Source organism: Mesoplodon densirostris, chromosome 2 (assembly GCF_025265405.1).
Source record: "Mesoplodon densirostris isolate mMesDen1 chromosome 2, mMesDen1 primary haplotype, whole genome shotgun sequence".
Classification (NCBI taxonomy): Eukaryota; Metazoa; Chordata; class Mammalia; order Artiodactyla; family Ziphiidae; genus Mesoplodon; species Mesoplodon densirostris.
Window position 1 is genome coordinate 70,311,151 of NC_082662.1, and position 21,405 is coordinate 70,332,555.

Genomic DNA, 21,405 nt, shown 5'->3' on the forward strand with positions numbered 1-21,405 from the left:
TTTTCCCAGATGGATAATTTTAAAGTTTTCAAAAAATTTTTTTGGAGGACAAACACTCTTATTTTCAAAAACTTTTTAAGTACTTACATTTTAAAGTTATTCTGAGTCTTCCCACCTGGACATTTGATTTTGTCATTTTTTTAAATTTGGAAAACTTTAAAATGTGAGAAAATGTATATGTAAGAAAATCTCATATTTAAACCTTAAATTAAAAAATTTTAAATATAGGTATATGAAGTGCTGTGATTTCTAAAACTAGATATATTATGAGTAGCCTAAGGAAAATAAATGATGAAATTTGAAGCATTTCAATGAGCTAAAATTCTGAATGACTTGAAAAAAATCCAGTTTTTATGTTTTCTGTTAATGTTTTTTGGACTATAGACAGTAAAATAAAAAGGATAATAAAAATAACTAATATTACAGTACACAATGTTCTTTACAAATTGCTCTGTATGCATTATATTTCTCAATCTTCATAACAACCCTGTCAAGCAAGTATTGCTCTCCTTCCCATTTTACAGATGAGAAAACTGAAAGTCAAATGACTTGCCCACACATCCGGCAAGTGGCAGAAACAGGCTTAGATCACAGGTCTTTTTGACTCTACATCCTGTAATTCTGCTTGTCTGTTGTGCCCAGAGCTCGGCCTCAGCTTGGTGGGCACAACTCCTGTAGGAACTGGTCCCCAGAGTGTGCAGAGATGATGTCATTAATCAACATATTGAACCCAACTAGCAAAAAATTTGTCCCCCCTAAAGTATCAAAATTATTTGCTCTGGCAGAAAGATCATCCATATCCGTTCTCAAGAGAATCAGATGAGGGAACTCCAGGCTTAAAAAAAAAAAAAAAAAGAAAGGATATGTGGAAAAAATCAAAATCTCCATTCTGAAACTGACCTTAAAATTTTTGTTTCTGAACTGTTACAGAGTCAAGCTGAATCCTGAGGAGCCTCATAAATTGCAGAGTTCATTTCCTGATTTAACATTGTTGCTCAGTTTAGGGGTTCTCAAGAAATACGACTACTTGGTTATTTTCTCCTTGTGTGGCTAGACAAAACTATGGTACAGATATAGTTTGGAACATGTAATAGTACCTGAAAACCATTCAGGAAGCTTCATTCTTCCAGGTTAATTAACACAAAATTGTGATTCCATTTGTCTTATCCCAAATGGATCTTGTGTAAGAGCAAGGAAAGTTAAATGCAAAAATGATTTTTATGCAACATTAGCATGAGATTTTCATTAAACCAAAGCAAACGTTAAAATTAAAAGGACTACACGATAATAGTAATATATGGATTTCTCCCTCACTGTATTTATAATGTCTTTCTTTATGCTACATTACCCTCTATAATATTGACATAACATATTTCAAATAAAAAACAATAATGGGATAGTGAGGAGAGGAAATTCTACTTTTTTTGCCAGTGTAAGGAAGGTTAATTTTGAAAAACCCAAGTAAATGTCTGTTTATACACATTCAAGTATACTTTTCTCTAAATGTATTCAATTAGCTAAACCCAATTGCCTATCTTGTATCTTGGCACCTTCATTTTTATAATAATGTGGCTGGAGTCAATAATCTTATCTGCTTCCTGTAGCAAAAACCAAGTAGACTAGCCAAAAAAATGTACAGTATTTTAATAACTGCTGTCAAAAATGGCACCTATGTTTATTTGGCTATGTGATCAGAGAGAAGTAAATGGATTTACGAATTTTCCAAAACTAAACAAACAAAACAAAACAAAAAACCAACCAAACCAAAACAAAACAAAAAACTTCACCCTCAGGCTTAGCAAAAGCATGAGACTTCAAGCCTAGTAAGTAATTATTTTGGAAATTTATGTTTCAAATAGAGGAATGGGGCAAAATGCAAACACTATTGCAGCCATAGCTAATTAAAAACAGTTGTGAATGAGCTGATTTTGGCAGAAAGAAGTGAATTGCAACACTTGAAGTGACTGGTGTAGAACTCAGAAAGAAGTCCAAAGAAGTAAACATTTCTTGCTTTTTGGGCAATTTACTTTAGCCAGACAACTCTATGAAGGATGGTAGTATTCAGAAGGTTGTTCTCTTTGAGATAAGCAGATTACCAGCCTTTTAAGGCAGCAGTGTTCTCTGAGAAAACAAACAAAAACCCCCTGGAGCTCAAAAGATGTTGACTCTCTAAGCAATATTTTTTCCCAAGGAGTGGTCTACAAAATTAGGTACAATTATTTAATTTTTTAATAATTCAACTAATTTCACTGAAGTGTGATAATACTCAGCACTGGTGGGGGGGAGGGAAGAGGCTCATGGGAGGACAAATTTTTAGAACCATTTTGGAGGACAAGTTGTTTTTTTTGTTTTTTTTTTTGTTTTTTGTGGTACGCGGGCCTCTCACTGCTGTGGCCTCTCTTGCTGCGGAGCACAGGCTCCAGATGCACAGGCCCAGCGGCCATGGCTCACGGGCCCAGCCGCTCCATGGCATGTGGAATCCTCCTGGACCGGGACATGAACCCGTGTCCCCTGCATCGGAGGCGGACTCTCAACCACTGCGCCACCAGGGAAGCCCCACAAGTTATTTTTTTATTCTTCTATTTAAAAAAAAAATGTATTGGAGTATAGTTGATCTACAATGTCATGTTAGTTTTAGGTGTACAGCAAAGTGAATCAGTTATACATATACGTATCTCCACTCTTTTTTAGATTCTTTTCTCATAGAGCCCATTCCAGAGTACTGAGTAGAGTTCCTGGAGGGCAATTTGTTAATACTGTCAAAGGCTTAATGTGTGTACACATTTTGGCTCAGTGATTTCATTTTTAGAGAGTTAGGCAAAAGAAACATTCATATAAACAGTTATTTAAAAAGAGTCAACTTTTGTCAACTCTATGTCAACTAACAGGTTTAAAAATATAGGTCCATCTATTTTAAGAGAATTCTATTCAATCAAGTTCTGAAAAAGGTTTCTTGACAAAAGAAATAATTATAATATTTTAATATGCTGCTAAGGGCAGAAGAAACAGACCAAAATAAGTATATAGAGTAGATACCATTTAAATAAAAATAAAATGAATATGTCACCTGGTGTGGGGGGAACTTGATAGGATGCAAACCACAATAGGAAAAATATAATTAACTTGAAAATGACTTAGATTGCCTTTACCTGTGTTGGATTATGAACTCCCTGCTGGAGTTGGGAGCCTGTGTTGGAAGCAGAATTTTCTGAGTTGACTTAAAAGATACATCTGTGTGGTTACTACCTATAGAATCACATTTGGAGTGGTTCAAACCTAGCTTATGTTTGAGAAATACGTTTTGTATCAGATCATGAATTAGATTAATTTAGAACACTTCTATATGAAAACTCTCAAATGATTAAACACCAGAGATATTAAGTCCAATAATTTGTGTGTGTGTCTCTGTGTGTGTGTGTGTGTGTGTGTGTGTGTTTACATTGTGGGATTTTGAACTCTATAAATAATGTCACCAGTGCTGTCTGTTATATACCTCCTTTGGCTGTGTGTTTACTGATTCTGGCTGTCAACTTGTCAGCCGCTTTGGTTTAGGATAACTGCCATCGCTTCAATGGCACATTCTTAAAACCACACGTGTCACAAGCTGTCTGGTACTGACCTACGGAGTGCTAATTTTGCTTTTTAAAAATTAGCTTGGGGTCTTTTGTGTTTCCATACAAATTGTAAAATTTATTTTGTTCTAGTTCTGTGAAAAATGCCATTGGTAGTTTGATAAGGATTGCAATGAATCTGTAGGTTGCTTTGGGTAGTATAGTCATTTTCACAATGTTCATTCTTCCAATAGAAGAACATGGTATGTCTCTCCATCTGTTTGTATTGTCTTTGATTTCTTTCATCAGTGTCTTATACTTTTCTGCATACAGGTCTTTTGTCTCCTTAGGTAGGTTTATTCCTTGGTATTTTATTCTTTTTGTTGCAGTGGTAAATGGGAGTGTTTCCTTAATTCCTCTTTCAGATTTTTTGTTGTTAGTGTATAGGAATGCAAGAGATTTCTATGCATTAATTTTGTATCCTGTTACTTTACCCAATTCATTGATTAGCTCTAGTAGTTTTCTGGTAGCATCTTTAGGATTATATATGTATAGTACCATGTCATCTGCAAACAGTGACAGTTTTACGTCTTCTTTTCTGATTTGGATTCCTTTTATTTCTTTTTCTTCTCTGATTGCCAGGGCGAAAACTTCCAAAACTATGTTGAATAATAGTGGTGAGAGTAGGCACCCTTGTATGGAAACACAAAAGACCCTGAATAGCCAAAACAATCTTGAGAAAGAAAAACGGAACTGGAGGAATCAGGCTCCTTGACTTCAGACAATACTACAAAGCTACAGTAATCAAGACAGTATGGAACTGGCACAACAACAGAAATACAGATTAATAGAATGGGATAGAAAGCCTAGAGATAAACCCACGCACATATGGTCACCTTATCTTTGACAAAGGAGGCAAGAATATACAATGGAGAAAAGACAGCCTTTTCAGTAAGTGGAGCTGGAAAAACTGGACAGCTACATGTAAAAGAATGAAATTAGAACACTCCCTAACACCATACACAAAAATAAACTCAAAATGGATTCAAGACCTAAATGTAAGGCCAGACACTATTAAAGTCTTAGGGGAAAACATAGGCAGAACACTCTATGACATAAATCACAGCAAGATCCTTTTTGACCCACCTCCTAGAGTAATGGAAATAAAAACAAAAATAAACAAATGGGACCTAATGAAACATAAAACATTTTGCATAGCAAAAGAAACCATAAAAAAGACCAAAAGACAACCCTCAGAATGGGAGAAAATATTTGCAAATGAAACAACTGACAAAGGGTTAACCTCCAAAATATACAAGCAGCCCATGCAGCTCAGTATCAAAAAAACAACCCAATCCAAAAGTGGGCAGAAGACCTAAATAGATATTTCTCCAGCGAAGATATACAGATATTCAACAAACACATGAAAGGATGCTCAACACCTTTAATCATTAGAGAAATGCAAATCAAAACTACAATGAGGTATCACCTCACACCAGTCAGAATGGCCATTATGAAAAAAATCTACAAACAAGAAATGCTGGAGAGGGTGTGGAGAAAAGGGAACCCTATTGCACTGTTGGTGGGAATGAAAATTGATATAGCCACTCTGGAGAACAGTATGGAGGTTCCTTAAAAAACTAAAAATAGAACTACCATATGACTCAACAATCCCACTACTGGGCATATACCCTGAGAAAATCAGAATTCAAAAAGAGACATGTACCCTAATGTTCATTGCAGTGCTATTTACAATAGCCAGGTCATGGAAGCAACCTAAATGTCCATTGACAGATGAATAGATAAAGAAGATGTGGCACGTATATACAATGGAATATTACTCAGTCATAAAAAGAAATGAAATTGAGTTATTTGTAGTGAGGTGGATAGACCTAGAGTCTGTCATACAGAGTGAAGTAAGTCAGAAAGAGAAAAACAAATACTATATGTTAACACAGATATATGGAATCTAAAAAAAAAGGTTCTGATGAACCTAGGAGCAGGACAGGAATAAAGACACAGACATAGAGAATGGACTTGAGGACACAGGGAGGGGGAAGGGTAAGCTGGGACGAAGAGAGAGAGAGAGTAGCATTGACATATACACACTACCAAATGTAAAATAGATAGCTAGTGGGAAGCAGCTGCATAACACAGGGAGATCAGCTCGGTGCTTTGCGACCACCTGGAGGGGTGGCATAGCGAGGGTGGGAGGGAAGCCCAAGAGGGAGGGGATATGGGGCTATATATATATGTAAAGTTGATTCACTTTGTTATACAGCAGAAACTAACACAACATTGTAAAGTAATTATACTCCAATAGAGATGTAAAAAAAATTAGCTTGGATATGAAATCATGATGGCATGAAGGTTTTCCCATGCCAGTAGGTAAACAAAGACATGAGCTGCCCTGGTGAATCTCAGCATTCCAAATTGTCATGGGAACTTACTGTGCTCTTCCTAGAGAGAGAGTCATTTCTCTGTTCCAGTGTCTACTTTGTGTACTCCTCTTGCAAAGAAGTGTTAAGATCAGCATTGGTGGTGGAAGCCAGACAGCCAGAAATGAAATGGCCGTGCAGTGAACAATGAGGCAGATTTTCTTTTACAAACCTTCACATAAAACTTGTCAGGTAGCTTGTAGAAACTATTGACTGGTTCTGTGAATTCTACTTCTGTTTCTAATAATGTATTGAAAGTTCTTGCACATCAGTGCTTTTATGTCAGTGTGTTTATTTATAAAAAGATATTTTACTTTGAAGCAATCTCTAATTTATAGAAAAATTGCAAAAAGAGAGTACAACGAATTTTTTTCCCTAAATTATTTGAGAGCAAGTTCCCCATCACCCCTGGATACTTTAGTGTATTTCCTACTACTGCCAACATTCTCTTAATGAACCACAATAAAACCATTACATTAGGAAATTAACACTGACACATTACTACCATCTAACCCTCAAACTCCATTTGAGTTTTGTGAATTATCTTGAAAATGTCCTTTGTAGCAGAACGATCCATGTGAAAATCACAAGTTGCATTCAGTTGTCATGTGTGCCTCTTTAGTCTCCTTCAGCCTTTTTTCAATCTTTTTTTGACTTTCATGACCTTGAAAATTATAGGGAAGTTATTTTGTGCAAAGTCCTCAATGTATATTTTTCTTGTGTTCTATTTATGTGTCTTTGGCAGGAATATTACAAAAGTGGTGCTGGGTTCATCTTATTGTATTCCATCAGGATTTTTATTTGTTCCATTATTGATGAAGTGCTCATCAATTATTTAATGATGTTTAATGATTTGATTAAGGTGGTGTATGCCAGTTTATCTTTGTAATTACTGTTTGTAATTAATAAATGTTCTATAAAACGGTCCTTCGAGAATAGCTAGACATCCCTTTCCTTAAACTTTTTTCTTTCTTTCTTTCTTTTTCTTTCTTTCTTTCTTTCTTTCTTTCTTTCTTTCTTTCTTTCTTTCTTTCTTTCTTTCTTTCTTTTTTCTTTCTTTCTTTCTTTCATCTTTCTTTTCTTTCTTTCTTTCTTTCTTTCTTTCTTTCTTTCTTTCTTTCTTTCTTTTTCCTTCCTTTCTTTCTTTCTTTCTTTCTTTTCTTCCTTTTTCTCTCTCTTTCTTCCTCCCTCTCTGCCTTCCCTCTATCACTTTCTTCCTCCCTCCCTGCCTTCCCTCTATTTACTACTGGTTAGTAGTAAAGCAAAGGCCTGCCAAAAAGAACATAAAAAGTGGCCAAGGGGCATTCTGTCTCTGGACTACTTTGACTTTTTTATTAGATGAAGGGGGAAAACAGAATGTGAGTGGCTTGACCAAGCAAGTTCTCAGGATGATGGCCCAGGAGTAAAGGTTCTATGGATAATTTCATAGCAAGTTAAGAAGAATAATCGTTGTGTACTTATTATGTGTTAGGAACTTAAGTTCTATTATTTAGCAATTTCCTTGATAGGTGGGCATTATTCTACCCATTTTACAAAACAGGAAACTGAGGTTGGTAAAGATTCATCAACTTGCTAATGATCAATGAGGGGTCTGAGCCAGGACTCAAATCCAAGTCTGACTGACTTCTATAATCATTCTTTATTTTATTGACTATGATTAAGCTCGTTAATTTAGGAGAAGTGATGATGATAGTTAAAAAAATTTTTGTTTGACTTCTCATGGATTTGTGTACAGGTGTACCTGAGGTTCTGAACTCTTTCAACCAAGTCAGTCTGGAAAAGCGGATTCAGGAGATGTGGAAAACTTCCTAGTCCTTACTACAGTTCTTCCAACATGGAGAAAAAAGAATCTGAGAAGAAAGGTTGAGAAGGTTACATATCAACTCTAAGGAGAGAATGATCCAGAAACACAGCAGGCAGGAGTGGGGCCTAGGAAATGAAGCATTATTTAGATTGGTATCTTAGAACAATCTATCTGCATATGGAGGATAATTTGCAACATGCAAGCTGTAGAAAGAAAGAGCTAATATGTATTTGTATCATTGTATCATTGATACAAATATTTGTATATTTGCCTTGTCTCAATTTCAAAGTCCCTCTTCCCCCTTTTAAACTTCTGTTGGACAGGAGACAAGTGAGATCATGACAATTTCAACAAGTATTTATGTCTGCGATTAGGTGATGTCTCTTGGAGCATAGAGAACCTGGCATTTTGTTAGTGTTTTCTCTACATGTGCATTGAAACTGAGTATAAAGTTATTCTGGTGACCTGTATGTCACATAATATCACAGACTCCCTGACTGCTATTTGGCCATCAGCATTACAATGGGAGAAACATACTTCTGTCTTCAGAATCTTGCTATTGTTTGATGTTGGTACCTGTTGTTGTAATCATTCAGTTGGTATGTTTTAATCTCCTATGATAAATAGAATAGAGGTTTGGTTTTATAGTTTCCCTTACAGAAGCAACAGTAAATGAAACATGATTTAAGCAAAAATAAATATATGGCTCTCTTTTCCCTAATCATTAAGAATGAAGACCCCATAAATGAAAATCTAAGCCTCATCCAGAGTTATAAAATGAATTCCACCACCCTACCTAGCCCACAAATTTGTGAAACTTTGTAGAGTCTTATAGAATGTTTGGAACCAAGAAGCATAGGAGAGGACAGCCAGCATGACTTTAGCTCCAGGGGGAGGGAATAAAACCTAATGGCAGCTTCTCAACGTCCCTTTCACTTGCTGTGTTCACTCAAGTGATCTTTATTTCTGATGATGTAATGTCACTTAGTATTTACATTATCTTTTTTTTTTTTTTTTTTTGCGGTATGCAGGCCTCTCACTGCTGTGGCCTCTCCCGCTGCGGAGCACAGGCTCTGGATGCACAGGCTCAGCCTCCATGGCTCACGGGCCCAGCCACTCCATGGCATGTGGGATCCTCCCGGACCGGGGCATGAACCCGCATCATCTGCAACGGCAGGCGGACTCTCAACCACCGTGCCACCAGGGAAGCCCTACATTATCTTTTTATAAGAGGCACTCATTGCTTTTCAACAAATTTTCACTGTGTGCCTGGGTAGGTGAGCAATAAACATCACTGCCCATATTGTGGGCCTTGTCTGTATGAAGGGATGTGGAGAATTGAGCAATTAACTGCTTTTTTTTTTTTCCAAGTTAGAAAGTTAAAATACTTATCTAGTAAAACAAGCTAAGGCTATTTATTTGGAGGACTATATTAAATTTTCTGTAAATTTTAAAGTTCTAATATGGTTATTGCCTTTGCCAGAGCACTGGACCCTGCTGTGAAGATGGGGTAAATTTTATAGCTGAGCTTCATATTGGTAATAAACGGTTGGACCATTTAGTGTTAAATATAAAAACAATTACTCAGCTGCCTGAAGAAAATAGTATGACTGCATGGTGAAAACAGGTACTTATTAAGTAATTATAATATATTCTAGAGAAGTGGGAGATAGGACCACCACTTAGAAAAATAAGATTGTGCTCACGTTTTGCTTTTTTGTTTAGCAAATTATTTGGTATCCTAGACACAAAGAATATTAAGGAGTTAAACTAAAATATTGCAGGATAGAAAGCATTTTGGATTATTAAAGGGTGTAAAAACTATTAATATAGGGAAGAAATAATTATTATATTCAATTACATTCTTAAGTGAATTAAGAGATTCTATTATTATTGGTATTAATGATGCATGGATGGACATTGCTGCAGTTACCTTGGTTTAAATCTCGAACATATAATATTTTAGTACTTGGCACAGTGCTGTGCACCTATAGAAGTCTGATGTTTCTTGAGTTTCAATAAATATATATCCAGTAACTATTTAGACAGCTTAATGAAGGTTAAAACTTGAAAATGTATGCCAGAAGCTTGCTCGCTGTCAATGAGAATTCACTTTAAAAATGTTATTAACAAGTCTGAAATCAAGAATTTTTTAAGTAGAAAGATAGAGGACCCATATTATATTAATGAATTAGAAGTTAATATGGGTCTTAAGAAATAAAAATATTTTATAAATATTAAGCAACTCTTCACAGAAGGGTTTTGTAAGAGTACAAATAGGTTGCCAAAGAGGAGTTTAAACTTAGAATATGAATAAGATTGTATAGTCAGAGAGTCCATCTAACTTACTGTATGAGTATTGTAATTATAAGAAGAAAAGTCTACAGAAAAAGAAAGAGGAAAACCACTAGGTGGTCTCCATGGGTCATGGAGCTTAGAGTGGGAATAACACCGCAGACTTAAACTTCAGAGTGGACAAACGAGATAGATGAAGAAAGTTGTCCTAACACTCCAGTTCTTCAGGGTTCTCCAGTGGGCACACTTACTTATGTTGAGTCATTGACTCAGAATTCAGTGTTGTATGGAAAAGAAAACAGTAAGAACAGCAACAATTAAATAACATGAGACATTTTCATAGTGTTCTCCTGGCTCCTTTCAGCAAAGCTCCAGTCCATTGTCCAGGGAAGGATTCTTTTATCTCCTCTCTGGGGATTTTTCTTCAGTTCCTAACCAAGCAAACCATTGTGTGCATTTCCCCTTTGCATAAAAGAAAAAAGAATAAAGATAGTCACCCATCCTCCTTAATGCTTTCAACAGAATGAACAATAACAGTTATTGAAAGGGTAGAGGAAAAGGGGAAGGCAGGCCCACTCACCTTTCTTTATGAGGTATGGCATTCTGAAACGTTGGCCTTTCTTTCTCCCTAAAGAGACACCAAAAGGAAGGCATCTACTGGAATGTAAGTTAACTAAGCTCATTAGTCTTTAGTCTTTGTGACAAGCCTTGCTGCTTTTGACTTGTGAGAGGATAGAAAAGCTCGTCTGAAGCAGTAGAAAGTTAGGGACCTACACTTCACAGCCATCTCTTAGTGATCCAAGAATTGAGTGTAAACAGGATGAATGGAGTTTACTACGACCGAGACAAGCATTAAGCGACTAAACAGCTGTACATTTACACATTTTCTTCTTACGCACGTGAGGGACTTCATGCACTCGCATACAGCAGGGGAAGGGAACTAACTAATTAGTATTTGTCTCGTGCCGACTTCCATGGCAGACATTTTATTTAAGTTATTTCTTCAGCTCTAAAGTACCTGTTAGATTATTACAGGGCGTTGCTTATTGAATTATTACAGGATTGCTGTGAGGATTAAATGAGATGAAACTGGTAGTATATGGTACATTAGATTCTCACAACAACCCTATAATCTCAACAAGGTTAAAGTGACCCAGCCAATGTCACACCGCTAGAAAGTGGTCAAGATGGTGTTCTCATCCAGAACTGATCCCACAGCCCTCACTCCTGCCGCTTCACTACATGACTGTAAAAGAGTGCATTTGTTGGGTAGTTGTTTGTGACTCGTGATAAGAAGGATCTTGGGCCAGAAATTTCAAGCAAAAGCTTATTACTGTTAAACAAAATGTATTCTGAGGAATAATTTGTAGTTCCTGGCAGAAGTGTAGTGTACTTTTATGTTTTTTCTACTCTTGAAGTACAATGGTTAACGAATTGCTTAATTTCATCTTTATATGCTGAGTTCTACAGACAAGCTGTGTTTTCCCACTGGCAAAGTGTTTCTAAATCTGTATCTATGTATTCATTCCCCTTCCATCCTCCCCAATTCTTACCTTAGCTAGATTAATATTACTGCCTTTATACCCCTGCAAGCTGACTTTATTTGGAACCTTCAGTGCTGCTCAGCAATCACACCTTATTTCTGTAGTATACTCTCTTTCATTCTCCTAGACAATTATTTCATTACTTCCCCTCTTTCTTTAAACTTTGAAAATTTCCTCCTCCATCCTGCCTGACCTTACTTTCCATATTACTAAGAAAATAGAAGCATTCTGCAGAAAACATCACCAAGCTCCCATTTCTTCCACCCACCTAAGCATATCTGTACACATAGACTCTCTGTCCCCTGTGTGACTATGGATAAAATGTCCATGCTCCTATATGAGGCTAATCTCTCCTCTTGTACATGAGGAGACATCACTTGATTAAGACACCCCTTGAGCAATTTTCCCTTCTCTCTTTACTGGATCCATTCCCAGTAGCACAGAGATGGGCTGTTTTTTTCCCCTCCCACCTTAACAGAAGCAAAACACCAACCAAAAGACACCTGTCTTGATCCCACTTCCTCTTTGGCTGTTGCCTCATTGCCACATTCTTCTTCAGAGTAAGTCTTCTTGAAATAGCTATCTATACTTGTAATCTCTGATACCTGTTGTCCCTTTCTGTTTTGAACCCACACCAATCATGCTTTTACTCTCATCAGTTTACCCAAACTGCTCTTGTCAAGGTTACCAGTGACTGCCATGTTGCCAAATCCAATAGTCATTTCTTAATGCTTATCTTTCTTGACTCATTAGGACCATTAGACACAGTTGATCACTGTCTTATCTTTCAAACCCTTGTTTGACTTGAATTCTAGGACATTACACTCACCTGGTTTTCCTCCTTCCCTAGCCACTCTCAGTCTTGTTTGGCTTTTTGCTCCTTATCCTCTCAATATCTAAACTTTGGAGTGCTCCATGGCTCAGTCCTTAGATCTCTCTAACTAGACTTACTGCCTTGCTGATCTCATCTGGTCTCATGGATATAAACATCAGCTATATACCCTTACTTAGGATGTGTCTCTTTTTAAAAGAGACTGGTTTGATAATCATTTACTTGGAATATTTTGGTACATTTAATGTAAATATTGATATATAGTGGTTAAATATCTTTAATTCAGTCAACTTTTAATTTGTTTTCTATTGGTTCTAACTGTTCTATGTTCTTTTTGCTCTCTCTCTCTCTCTTTTTTAACCATTTTGGGGGTTAATTAAGGAATTAGTTATGATACTTCATCTCTGAATTATCTTGTTAGTTATCCATTATTTTACTATAGTGTTAGTGGTAACTCTGCACCATACAACCTTGATTTGTTGAAGTCTAATATTACTTACATCACTTTCTGAATCTTAGAACACTGTAGCTCCATTTACTCACCTCTTTCCTTTTGTGTTACTGTTGTTGTGCATTTAATTCAATGTATTTTGTAACCCCATAAGAAATTATTGTTTTATAAGGCCAATATTAACTTAGATTTATGCATGTATTTACTCTTTTTATTGCTATTTCTTCTGCAATTACTGGGCTTCCACCTGAGATAATTTTCCTCTGCCCAAAAAATTATCTTTAGTATTTTCTTTAATGTAGATAATGAATTCTTTAGTGTGCTAGTGATGAATTCTCCAAATTTTTGCTTTTCTGAAAGTATCTTTATTTCATATTTATTTTCAAAGAATGTTTTTGCTGAATATAGATTTCCGGGTTGACAGTTATTTTCTATCTGAACTTTGTATAGATTATCTCATTGTTTTTTGAGAAGTCAGCAATAATCTCTAGAAGCTTTTAAGAATTTCTCTGTTTTTTTCTATTTCCAGCAATTGTACAATGCCTAGGTGCCTAAGTATGCTCTCCGTTGTAAATATTTATCCTGCTTGTGGTTTGTAGAAATTCTTGAATCTATAGCTTGATGTCTTTTACCAGTTTTGGAAAATTATCAGCTACTGTATCTTCAAATATTACTTCTGCTCAGTTCTTTCTTCCTCTTTCCTTTTTGGAGCTTCAATTACCTGTGTATTAGATCCCCACACCTTGTCCATTTGTCTCTCTTTGTATCAATCTGGATATTTTCTTCTGATTAATCTTTCAGTTCATAAGTTTCCTCTTCAGCTGTGTCTCGTGTGCTGTTAAACTCATCTTAATTTCAATTATTGTATTTTTAAATTTTCTAGAATATCTATTTTTTTCTTTCCTTTCACTTTCCTTATATTTTCCATCTTTTCATTTAATTTTGGAACATATTAATAACAATTACTTCCAAATATTTTTTCTAACTCCAAAATTTGGATCTCCCATGTGCCTGTTCTGTGTAATTTTTTCCCCTTATTTTGTGGTCAGTTCCTTTCTTCTTTTTTCCTTTAAAAAATTAACTTCTGGACATATGTACTAGTTTGATAGGTTTGTCATAACAAAATACCACAGACTGGGTGGCTGAAAAAGCAGAAATTTATTTTCTCAAAGTTCTGGAGGCTGGAAGTCCAAAATCAAGGTGTTAGCAGGTTTGGTTTCTCTTGAGACCTCATTCCTTAGCATGAAGACAGCTGCATTCTCACTGTGTCCTTATATGGTCTTTCCTCTGTGCATCCCTGGTGTCTGTCTATGTCTTAATCTCATCTTCTTATAAGGACCCCAGCCAGATTGGATTAGGGTCCACCCTCACAGTCTTGCTTTAATTTAATTACCTTTTTAAAGGCCCTACTTCCAAATACAGTCACATTGTGAGGTACTGGGAGTTAGGCTTTAATCATATGACTTTTGGGGGATACAGTTCAGCCTAACAGTACTGTTTATGAAGAATTGTAGAGATAATTTGAGGCTCTGGATAATGTTGTCTTCCTTCAGAGAGAATTTGCTCTTAGTTCTGGGAAGCAGTTAGGGACAGACCTCTTTAATTCAGTTAAGGGTTGTGCTGACTAACAGCTGGTCTTCAGTCTTGGTAGGGGCTGATTAGTTCCACTTTACTTCTGCTTCTAAGATATATGCTTCCAAGGGCCCACTTGAAAACTTTAAGTGTATTCCAGGACCCCTCCTGCTTAGTGGGCCCTGAGTTTCAATTTTTGTCTCTCCAGACCTTCAGCTGCAGGTTGTGAATCAGTAAATGACTCATGAGGAATAGCAGTATCAAATTCCAAGCTAATTCCTCTGTGTTTTCATTCTCTTGAGCTTCTACTACTGGTAGCTTACTGATACCCTCAAGTAGATTTTTAAAAAAATAGTAATATGTCCAGATTATTTTCTTTGTTCTTAGCAAAAAGGTAGGTCTGAAACAAGCCAATCCATGGTTTCTAGAAGGAGTAATCCCAGTCCAAGTCCCTGAAATTAATTATTTGAATATTTATTTACCAAAGGATCAATCAAATGACCAAATTCCTAATTTATCTTTTACTAAATGCCTGTGTTTCTTTAAAACATTTATAAAGTTTAAAAAATTTATATTGGATAGGATAATATTAATACTTTTAATAATTTTTAGCATTTTTGAGAATGTTAGGTGTTGATGTTTACATTTTTTATAACAATTTTTTAAAATTAATTTTTAATGGAGTACGGTTGCTTTACAATGTCGTGTTAGCCTCCACTGCACAGCAAGATGAATCAGCCATACACATACAGATATCCCCTCCCTTTTGGACTTCCCTCCCTTTTAGGTTACCACAGTGCATTAGGTAGAGTTCCCTGTGCCATACTCTATGTTCCCATCAGTTGTCTATTTAATACATAGTATCAGTAATGTATATGTGTCAGTCCCAGTCTCCCACCCCACCCCTTTTCCCCTTGGTATCCATATATTTGTTCTCTATGTCTGTGTCTCTATTTCTACTTTGCAAATAAGATCATCTATACCATTTTTCTAGATTCCACATATGTGTGTTATTATACGATATTTGCTTTAATCTTTCTGACTTACTTCACTCTGTATGACACTCTCTAAGTCCATCCACATCTCCTTCATAACAATTTTTTTTGTATTCAACTGTTTATTTTAGCAAAACCAGAAAAAACACAGAACATGCAGAGCTACTTTAAGCAATTACTAAACTTACAGTGACTTGAGCTTCGATGTTTACATACAGCAAATTTAATTCCATTCTTATTTACTGAAAATATTGCTGGCTGACAAAACTGAATGTAAAAGTCACTGATTATGGCAATACACAAATATAACCACATGTTTGAGAACTGCAATTTGCCAGACACTGAAAACCAAACAAAACAAGGTATGTACTAAATAAAACTCTGAGAACCTTTGAAAACATGGACATTTCTTATCAGTGTTTAGAAGTGTTTCATTAATATTTTAAGACAAAGGTATCAAAACCTTGTCATGTTGTAATTTCAAGTTGCCAATTTTGCCTTAAATTTTGTCAGAAAGTTACAGCTACCTACATTGCCAATGCTGGGTCTGCTTAATTGGACTCAAGTTTAATAGGACTTAACATTAAAAGCTCACACTACCCTGAAATGTTTTATTTCACATTTGGTGACATTCAACATTCAAGTGCATTTTTGTACTTTTGGTCAAGTTTCTTTAAACTTCCAAAGAATCACTTTTAGGCTTACAAAAATAAACATTTGTCAAAATGTTCAATAAATATTACACAAACTAGCAGCAAAAAGTATCTAAAACCTGTCGTGCGCAAATAGTTTTCTTCTCAACTATCATTCCATGGTCCCAAATACAATTTTAGAATCTAGTTCTTACCATGCTGCGTTCAACAATTTCCAAGAGATAAAATAAGATTGGAAATTTAAGAACGCACACACAACATATACATAAAATTCTCTGAACGTGCAATAAAATAACTATTTTGTAAAAATGTATGGACAAAATGTACAAGAGTCTAAATCTATACTAGTTGAAATAGCACCATAACAAATGACCTCAATACTGTCAAGTGCACCTACAATAAAGTTTTAGAACAAGGCACAATACGCTTGAGAATCTATTGAACTTTAAGAAATTTTTGCCTTCTGAAGCCATTGTAAAGATTAGCCTATAAAGATCACTATATTCCAACCACAAAATCAGCACAGAATTCCAAGTGGCGGAGACATTTTTAGTTGGTGAACAATCATCTTTGGCCAAATTTAGCAGAAAGTGACTAAAAATACAATGGAAACCTATGCAACTAAAATACATTAAAACTGCACTATATAAAAATAACACCTTGTGCAGTTAAGTACATATTTCCAACCTGTGTGATCTCAAGGAGTTCAGCATTTGTTGTTACTCTGATTTACAAACTCTACAAGTGTAAGTCATTTTAACATTTCAACACAGCCTAAACAGAATAAAGAGAATCTGCATTAAAATAAAAGCCTGATGCACAATCCCTCCTGCTCATATTCTCTTGACCAAAAAACATCAACACTAGAATGCATTAAAGACCAAAATCCAAGTAGGTCCTTAAAAGGACTGGTCACTGGCATGGTCAGCCATTTTACCATCTCAATTTTATTTATGGCAGGCATTAAAAACATGTAATTAGATAAAATTTCCCCTAAACACTTTTGTTATTCAAACTTTTAAACTTTTCCTATAATATGCCCACATTTGCCTAGCTTAGAATAACCTAAACATTAAAAGAGGAACTGCTGTATTTACTTGCATTAACTTCGAAGAGTGCTTTGAAAAACATATGGATGTATTCATAGATGCCACCTCATCATGACTGGAAAGGCTTATTTAAAGATTAGAAGTGCCTATCCAGGATAGAGTGAGCAAGTCAGAACTTCAACTTAGTACAGTCTGCCACATTAGAAACTAATTCTGCTGTAAGATGTTTCCCTTCCCACTCTGCAAGTTATCAAAAAGTCCTAATGCAGGATACCATCCAAAATTTTTTCTTTATAATATCTACAAATGAATTGATGATTCCTGTTGAGTTGTATCACACCTGTGCGCCAAGGTTTGATTTTAGCCCAAGTTCAGTTGATCTACTTTGTCAAAACAATTGAAAACTCGAGCATTACTGAGGCAACAGGACATCAAAATAATAAGTTGCCTAAAGTTAAAGTCACAGTACATTAACAAACAAATGATCCTCAGTCACAAAATTATAAATGCAGTTTGGGATGGAGATAAGCAGGAGAGGAGTTAATCCAAACTACAGCAATTAAGTTTTCAAACCAACTTCTTAATAGGGTTGTTGACTGTTCCTTTCTTTTCTTCCTTTGGCTTTGAGGTCCCTTGAATTTTCAGGAGAATCACAGTTGGTAATGTACTGCTAGTTCTTGAAGCTACACGGTATAGTCTGGTTAAGTTACATGTGGTTTCCATATTAGCTTTTTCAAAAGGGTGACTTTGCTGTGAAGCGGATTCAGTGGCCCCACCAGTCAACCCCCTGAGAACTGAAATTTCCTCCATATCCATCACTACTGTAGAAGCCTCCATAGCCACCTCCACCAAATCCTCTGCTGCTGCCATGACCACCTCCACCACTGCAGCTGCTGGTTGCATGACTACTACTAAAGCTAGAACTGCCAGAACCGCTACTTTGTCGATAGTCTTGGGCACCAAATCCTCCACTGAATCTCTTAGAATGCCCACGACTGCTACCCTTATAGTGGTGTTCATAAGCCATATTTTGTAACCAAGATGGCACTTCTTGTTTAGCTTCAACAAGATCCAACAAATCCTTTGTGATATTTATATTTCTTTCATTGAAAAATGAGGTGGCCAGACCAAGGTTTCCTACACGTCCTGTACGGCCAATCCGATGTACATACTCCTCAATATCACTTGGCAAATTAAAATTGATAACATGTTTCACATTTAAAATGTCTAGTCCTCTTGCTGCCACAGCAGTAGCCACTAGAATCGGGCTTTTTCCTGAGCGGAACTGGTGAAGGGCTTCCTCTCTATCTCTCTCTGATCGGTCTCCATGGATACTGGTACAAGCATACCCTTCATGGTATAAGAAATACTCCAGAGAATCAGCACCCTTTTTGGTCTCCACAAAAACTAAAGTCAGTGAATTCTTCCCTGTTGTATTTAAGAGGTCAAGTAGAAATGACCGTTTATCTGACTCTTCTACCCAAACTACTTTCTGTGTGATGTTCTCAGAGGTAGAGCCAACTCTACCTACGGCCAGAAATATATATTCATCCAAGAAATCACAAGCAAGCATCTGAATTTCCTTAGGAAAAGTAGCACTAAACACCATGGTATGGCGGACACCCTTTGGTGGCATAGTATCTTCTTCAACTATACGACGTATTTGAGGTTCGAACCCCATATCCAGCATCCTATCAGCTTCGTCCAACACTAAGTATTTGCAGAAATCTAACCCAATCTTTCCTCTTTCCATCATATCCACCAGGCATCCTGGAGTGGTGACTAACAAGTGACATCCACGTTCTAAGTCTCGAATCTGCTGACCAATATCAGCACCACCATATACCACACAAGGACAAACTCGAGACCGGTATGAAAATTTTCTGGCTTCCTCATAGATCTGTACAGCCAATTCTCTTGTTGGGGCTAAAACCAAGGAGACTGGATATTGTTTATGGCCTCCATACCTTCCATTTTCCTTCACAGCCTTCAAAGCTTCGCCTGGACCATCTGTATAAATTTGACTCAAGATGGGCAAAAGAAATGCTACAGTTTTTCCAGACCCTGTTTGGGCACAAGCCATCAAGTCTCTTTTTCCTTTAATAATAGGAATGGCATGTTTTTGCACTGGAGTAGGACGAGTGTAACGAGTAAGCTCAATATTACCCATGATAATTTCTCCCATCTCAACATCACTGAAACTTTCAATATGTGGAGGACAGTTATTGCCAGTAGCCTCTACTGGTATATCATCATATTTCTCAAAGTTAATCCCAGTGTTTCCTCCAGAAAAGAGTTCCTGCTCCAAGCGTTCACTTGGTGGAAGTGGTTTTGACCAATCGTCTTCATCTGACTTCTGACAACAACGACTGTGTCCACTACATTCAAATTTGCCAAACCCTGTTCTGTCACCACGACTGCCAATACCATCATAGTCATTCCGTCCACGATCATCAAACCTTCCCCTTGATCCACTTCCTCTATCACTGAAGTAACTGGACTTTCCTCTTGAATCTCTAGACCCGAAACTGCTGTAGGCATCCTTGTCTTTACTACAACTCCACCCTGAACTGTCCTTATCATAAAATCCTTTAGATGCTTCCCTGTTCCTTAAGTGAGGAGGTATATAGCGCCCTTTGCTTGCTGTACTTCCTCCTCCACTCTGATTATCAGGGGAGTTCAGGTCTAGACCAGAAAACTGCTGGTCTAGCCCGAGCTCATTTCCCGGCACATGACTCATGCCTGAAGAGAAGCAGGAACTCCCGGTCTCCTACTGCAGGTCTAGCGTATCCGCCCAGGCCGAAAGAGACCCAACTCGACCGCTTTACGTCAGTACGTAACCGGTGCGTCTTCTTCTTCTGTCCCCACCACCACCAACAAGCCCTTTATCGCTACCTTTACTTCTCTCCGGGAAGCCTGTGTTCGTTTACTTATAACCTCGCGAGATCTTCTAATCAGTCCCGTTCCCCCAATGCTCTCAAAATTCGCGAGAGCTTTATTTCCCCCGCTCTCGCCCAAAGTCTTGGAATCTTTGGGAACTAGGGAAAACTCGCGGAGTACCTCTTTCAGCTAGTTGGAGGGGGGGCTTAAACATTACGCCAGTACACCCCAATCTTTCTCACCCTCCTAGCTTTTTTTCCCTGCTCCTTTCTCTAGCGCTCTGCCTTTCCCTTCTCTTACAGTTTGAGGAATCTGATCTTGTGTAAAACGTCTCCGTTCCAACTAGCCCTCTCCCGCCTTTGGGAAGCTTCCCCAAAGTCGAAACTAGTCAGATATCCCTGAATCTAAGAAGGTTGAGGGTCACTTGATCCCAGGTGTCCAGCGAGTTGTAGAGCAGTCAACGATGGCTTGAGTAGAATCGTCTGGCTGGGTGGGTGAAAACAGAGGCAGGCACACGAGCTAGGGGAGGGTAGATAGGTGAGGAGAGCCAGTAGGGGGAGGTAAGCGGAGGGGGAATCCGTAGCGCGGGCGGGCGGATGCTACCCGGCCACGGTGGCTTGGCCAGGAACCCGAGGCCCCTCCGCTTTGCAGGCTCATAACAATTTTTAAAGGAATGTTGAGTTTGTCTCTTTTCTAACTCCATGCTAAAATGGACCAAGGCAGAGGTAGGGATGCTCTACTAGAAGAAAGAAGGAGAGTCAGTCTCAGCGCCGTCTCAGCTGTCTGTTCTTGAGAGTGGGGAGATGAAGGAGCAAAGAACCAGGGGAGGGAATGGGGGCACGGAGTGAGGTTGGAGGTCTAAGAAGGTTAGTGTCTTGGATTTACACATTCTTTTGCTGGAGAACCATACATTTTTGAGAACTTTATAAAAATCCAAAGGAAAAAGTTATTGGTTAATACCTAAATTTGGTAAATTTGACAAATTGGTATTTAGCTAATTGATCTTTAGGCAAAGTAGCTTTCTGCAACTGTTGACATTTAATTAGGGTGCAGGATCCTATAATATAGACTCCAAAATATGGGAGCTTAAAGAAGATTGAAATGGATATTTCTTTCATTTAACACTCTGAGCCCAATGTTGATAGAACAGCTCCTTGATATTTAGAAGCCAGACTCTTCCATCCCAAGATTTTGGCCTTGTCCAAATGGTCAAAGAAGGATGAAAGCTCAATCACAGTATCCACATCTCAGTGGAGAGGACAAAGCTGGGACAAAGGAGAGCACATTTATGCATATAAAAACATGGAGGAAACTACAATAAAGATTACTCTACACAGCAAG

At 37.3% G+C, this 21,405-nt stretch overlaps 1 protein-coding gene across 1 annotated transcript; it reads right to left on the reverse strand.

Annotated features, from left to right (window-relative positions):
* Positions 1-17,880: 17,880 nt before the first annotated feature.
* Positions 17,881-19,974, reverse strand: LOC132480471 (ATP-dependent RNA helicase DDX3X-like). Its single transcript, XM_060084722.1, has one exon. The coding sequence runs from the start codon at positions 19,922-19,924 to the stop codon at positions 17,948-17,950; it is 1,977 nt and encodes a 658-aa protein (XP_059940705.1). The 5' UTR covers positions 19,925-19,974; the 3' UTR covers positions 17,881-17,947.
* Positions 19,975-21,405: the final 1,431 nt, after the last annotated feature.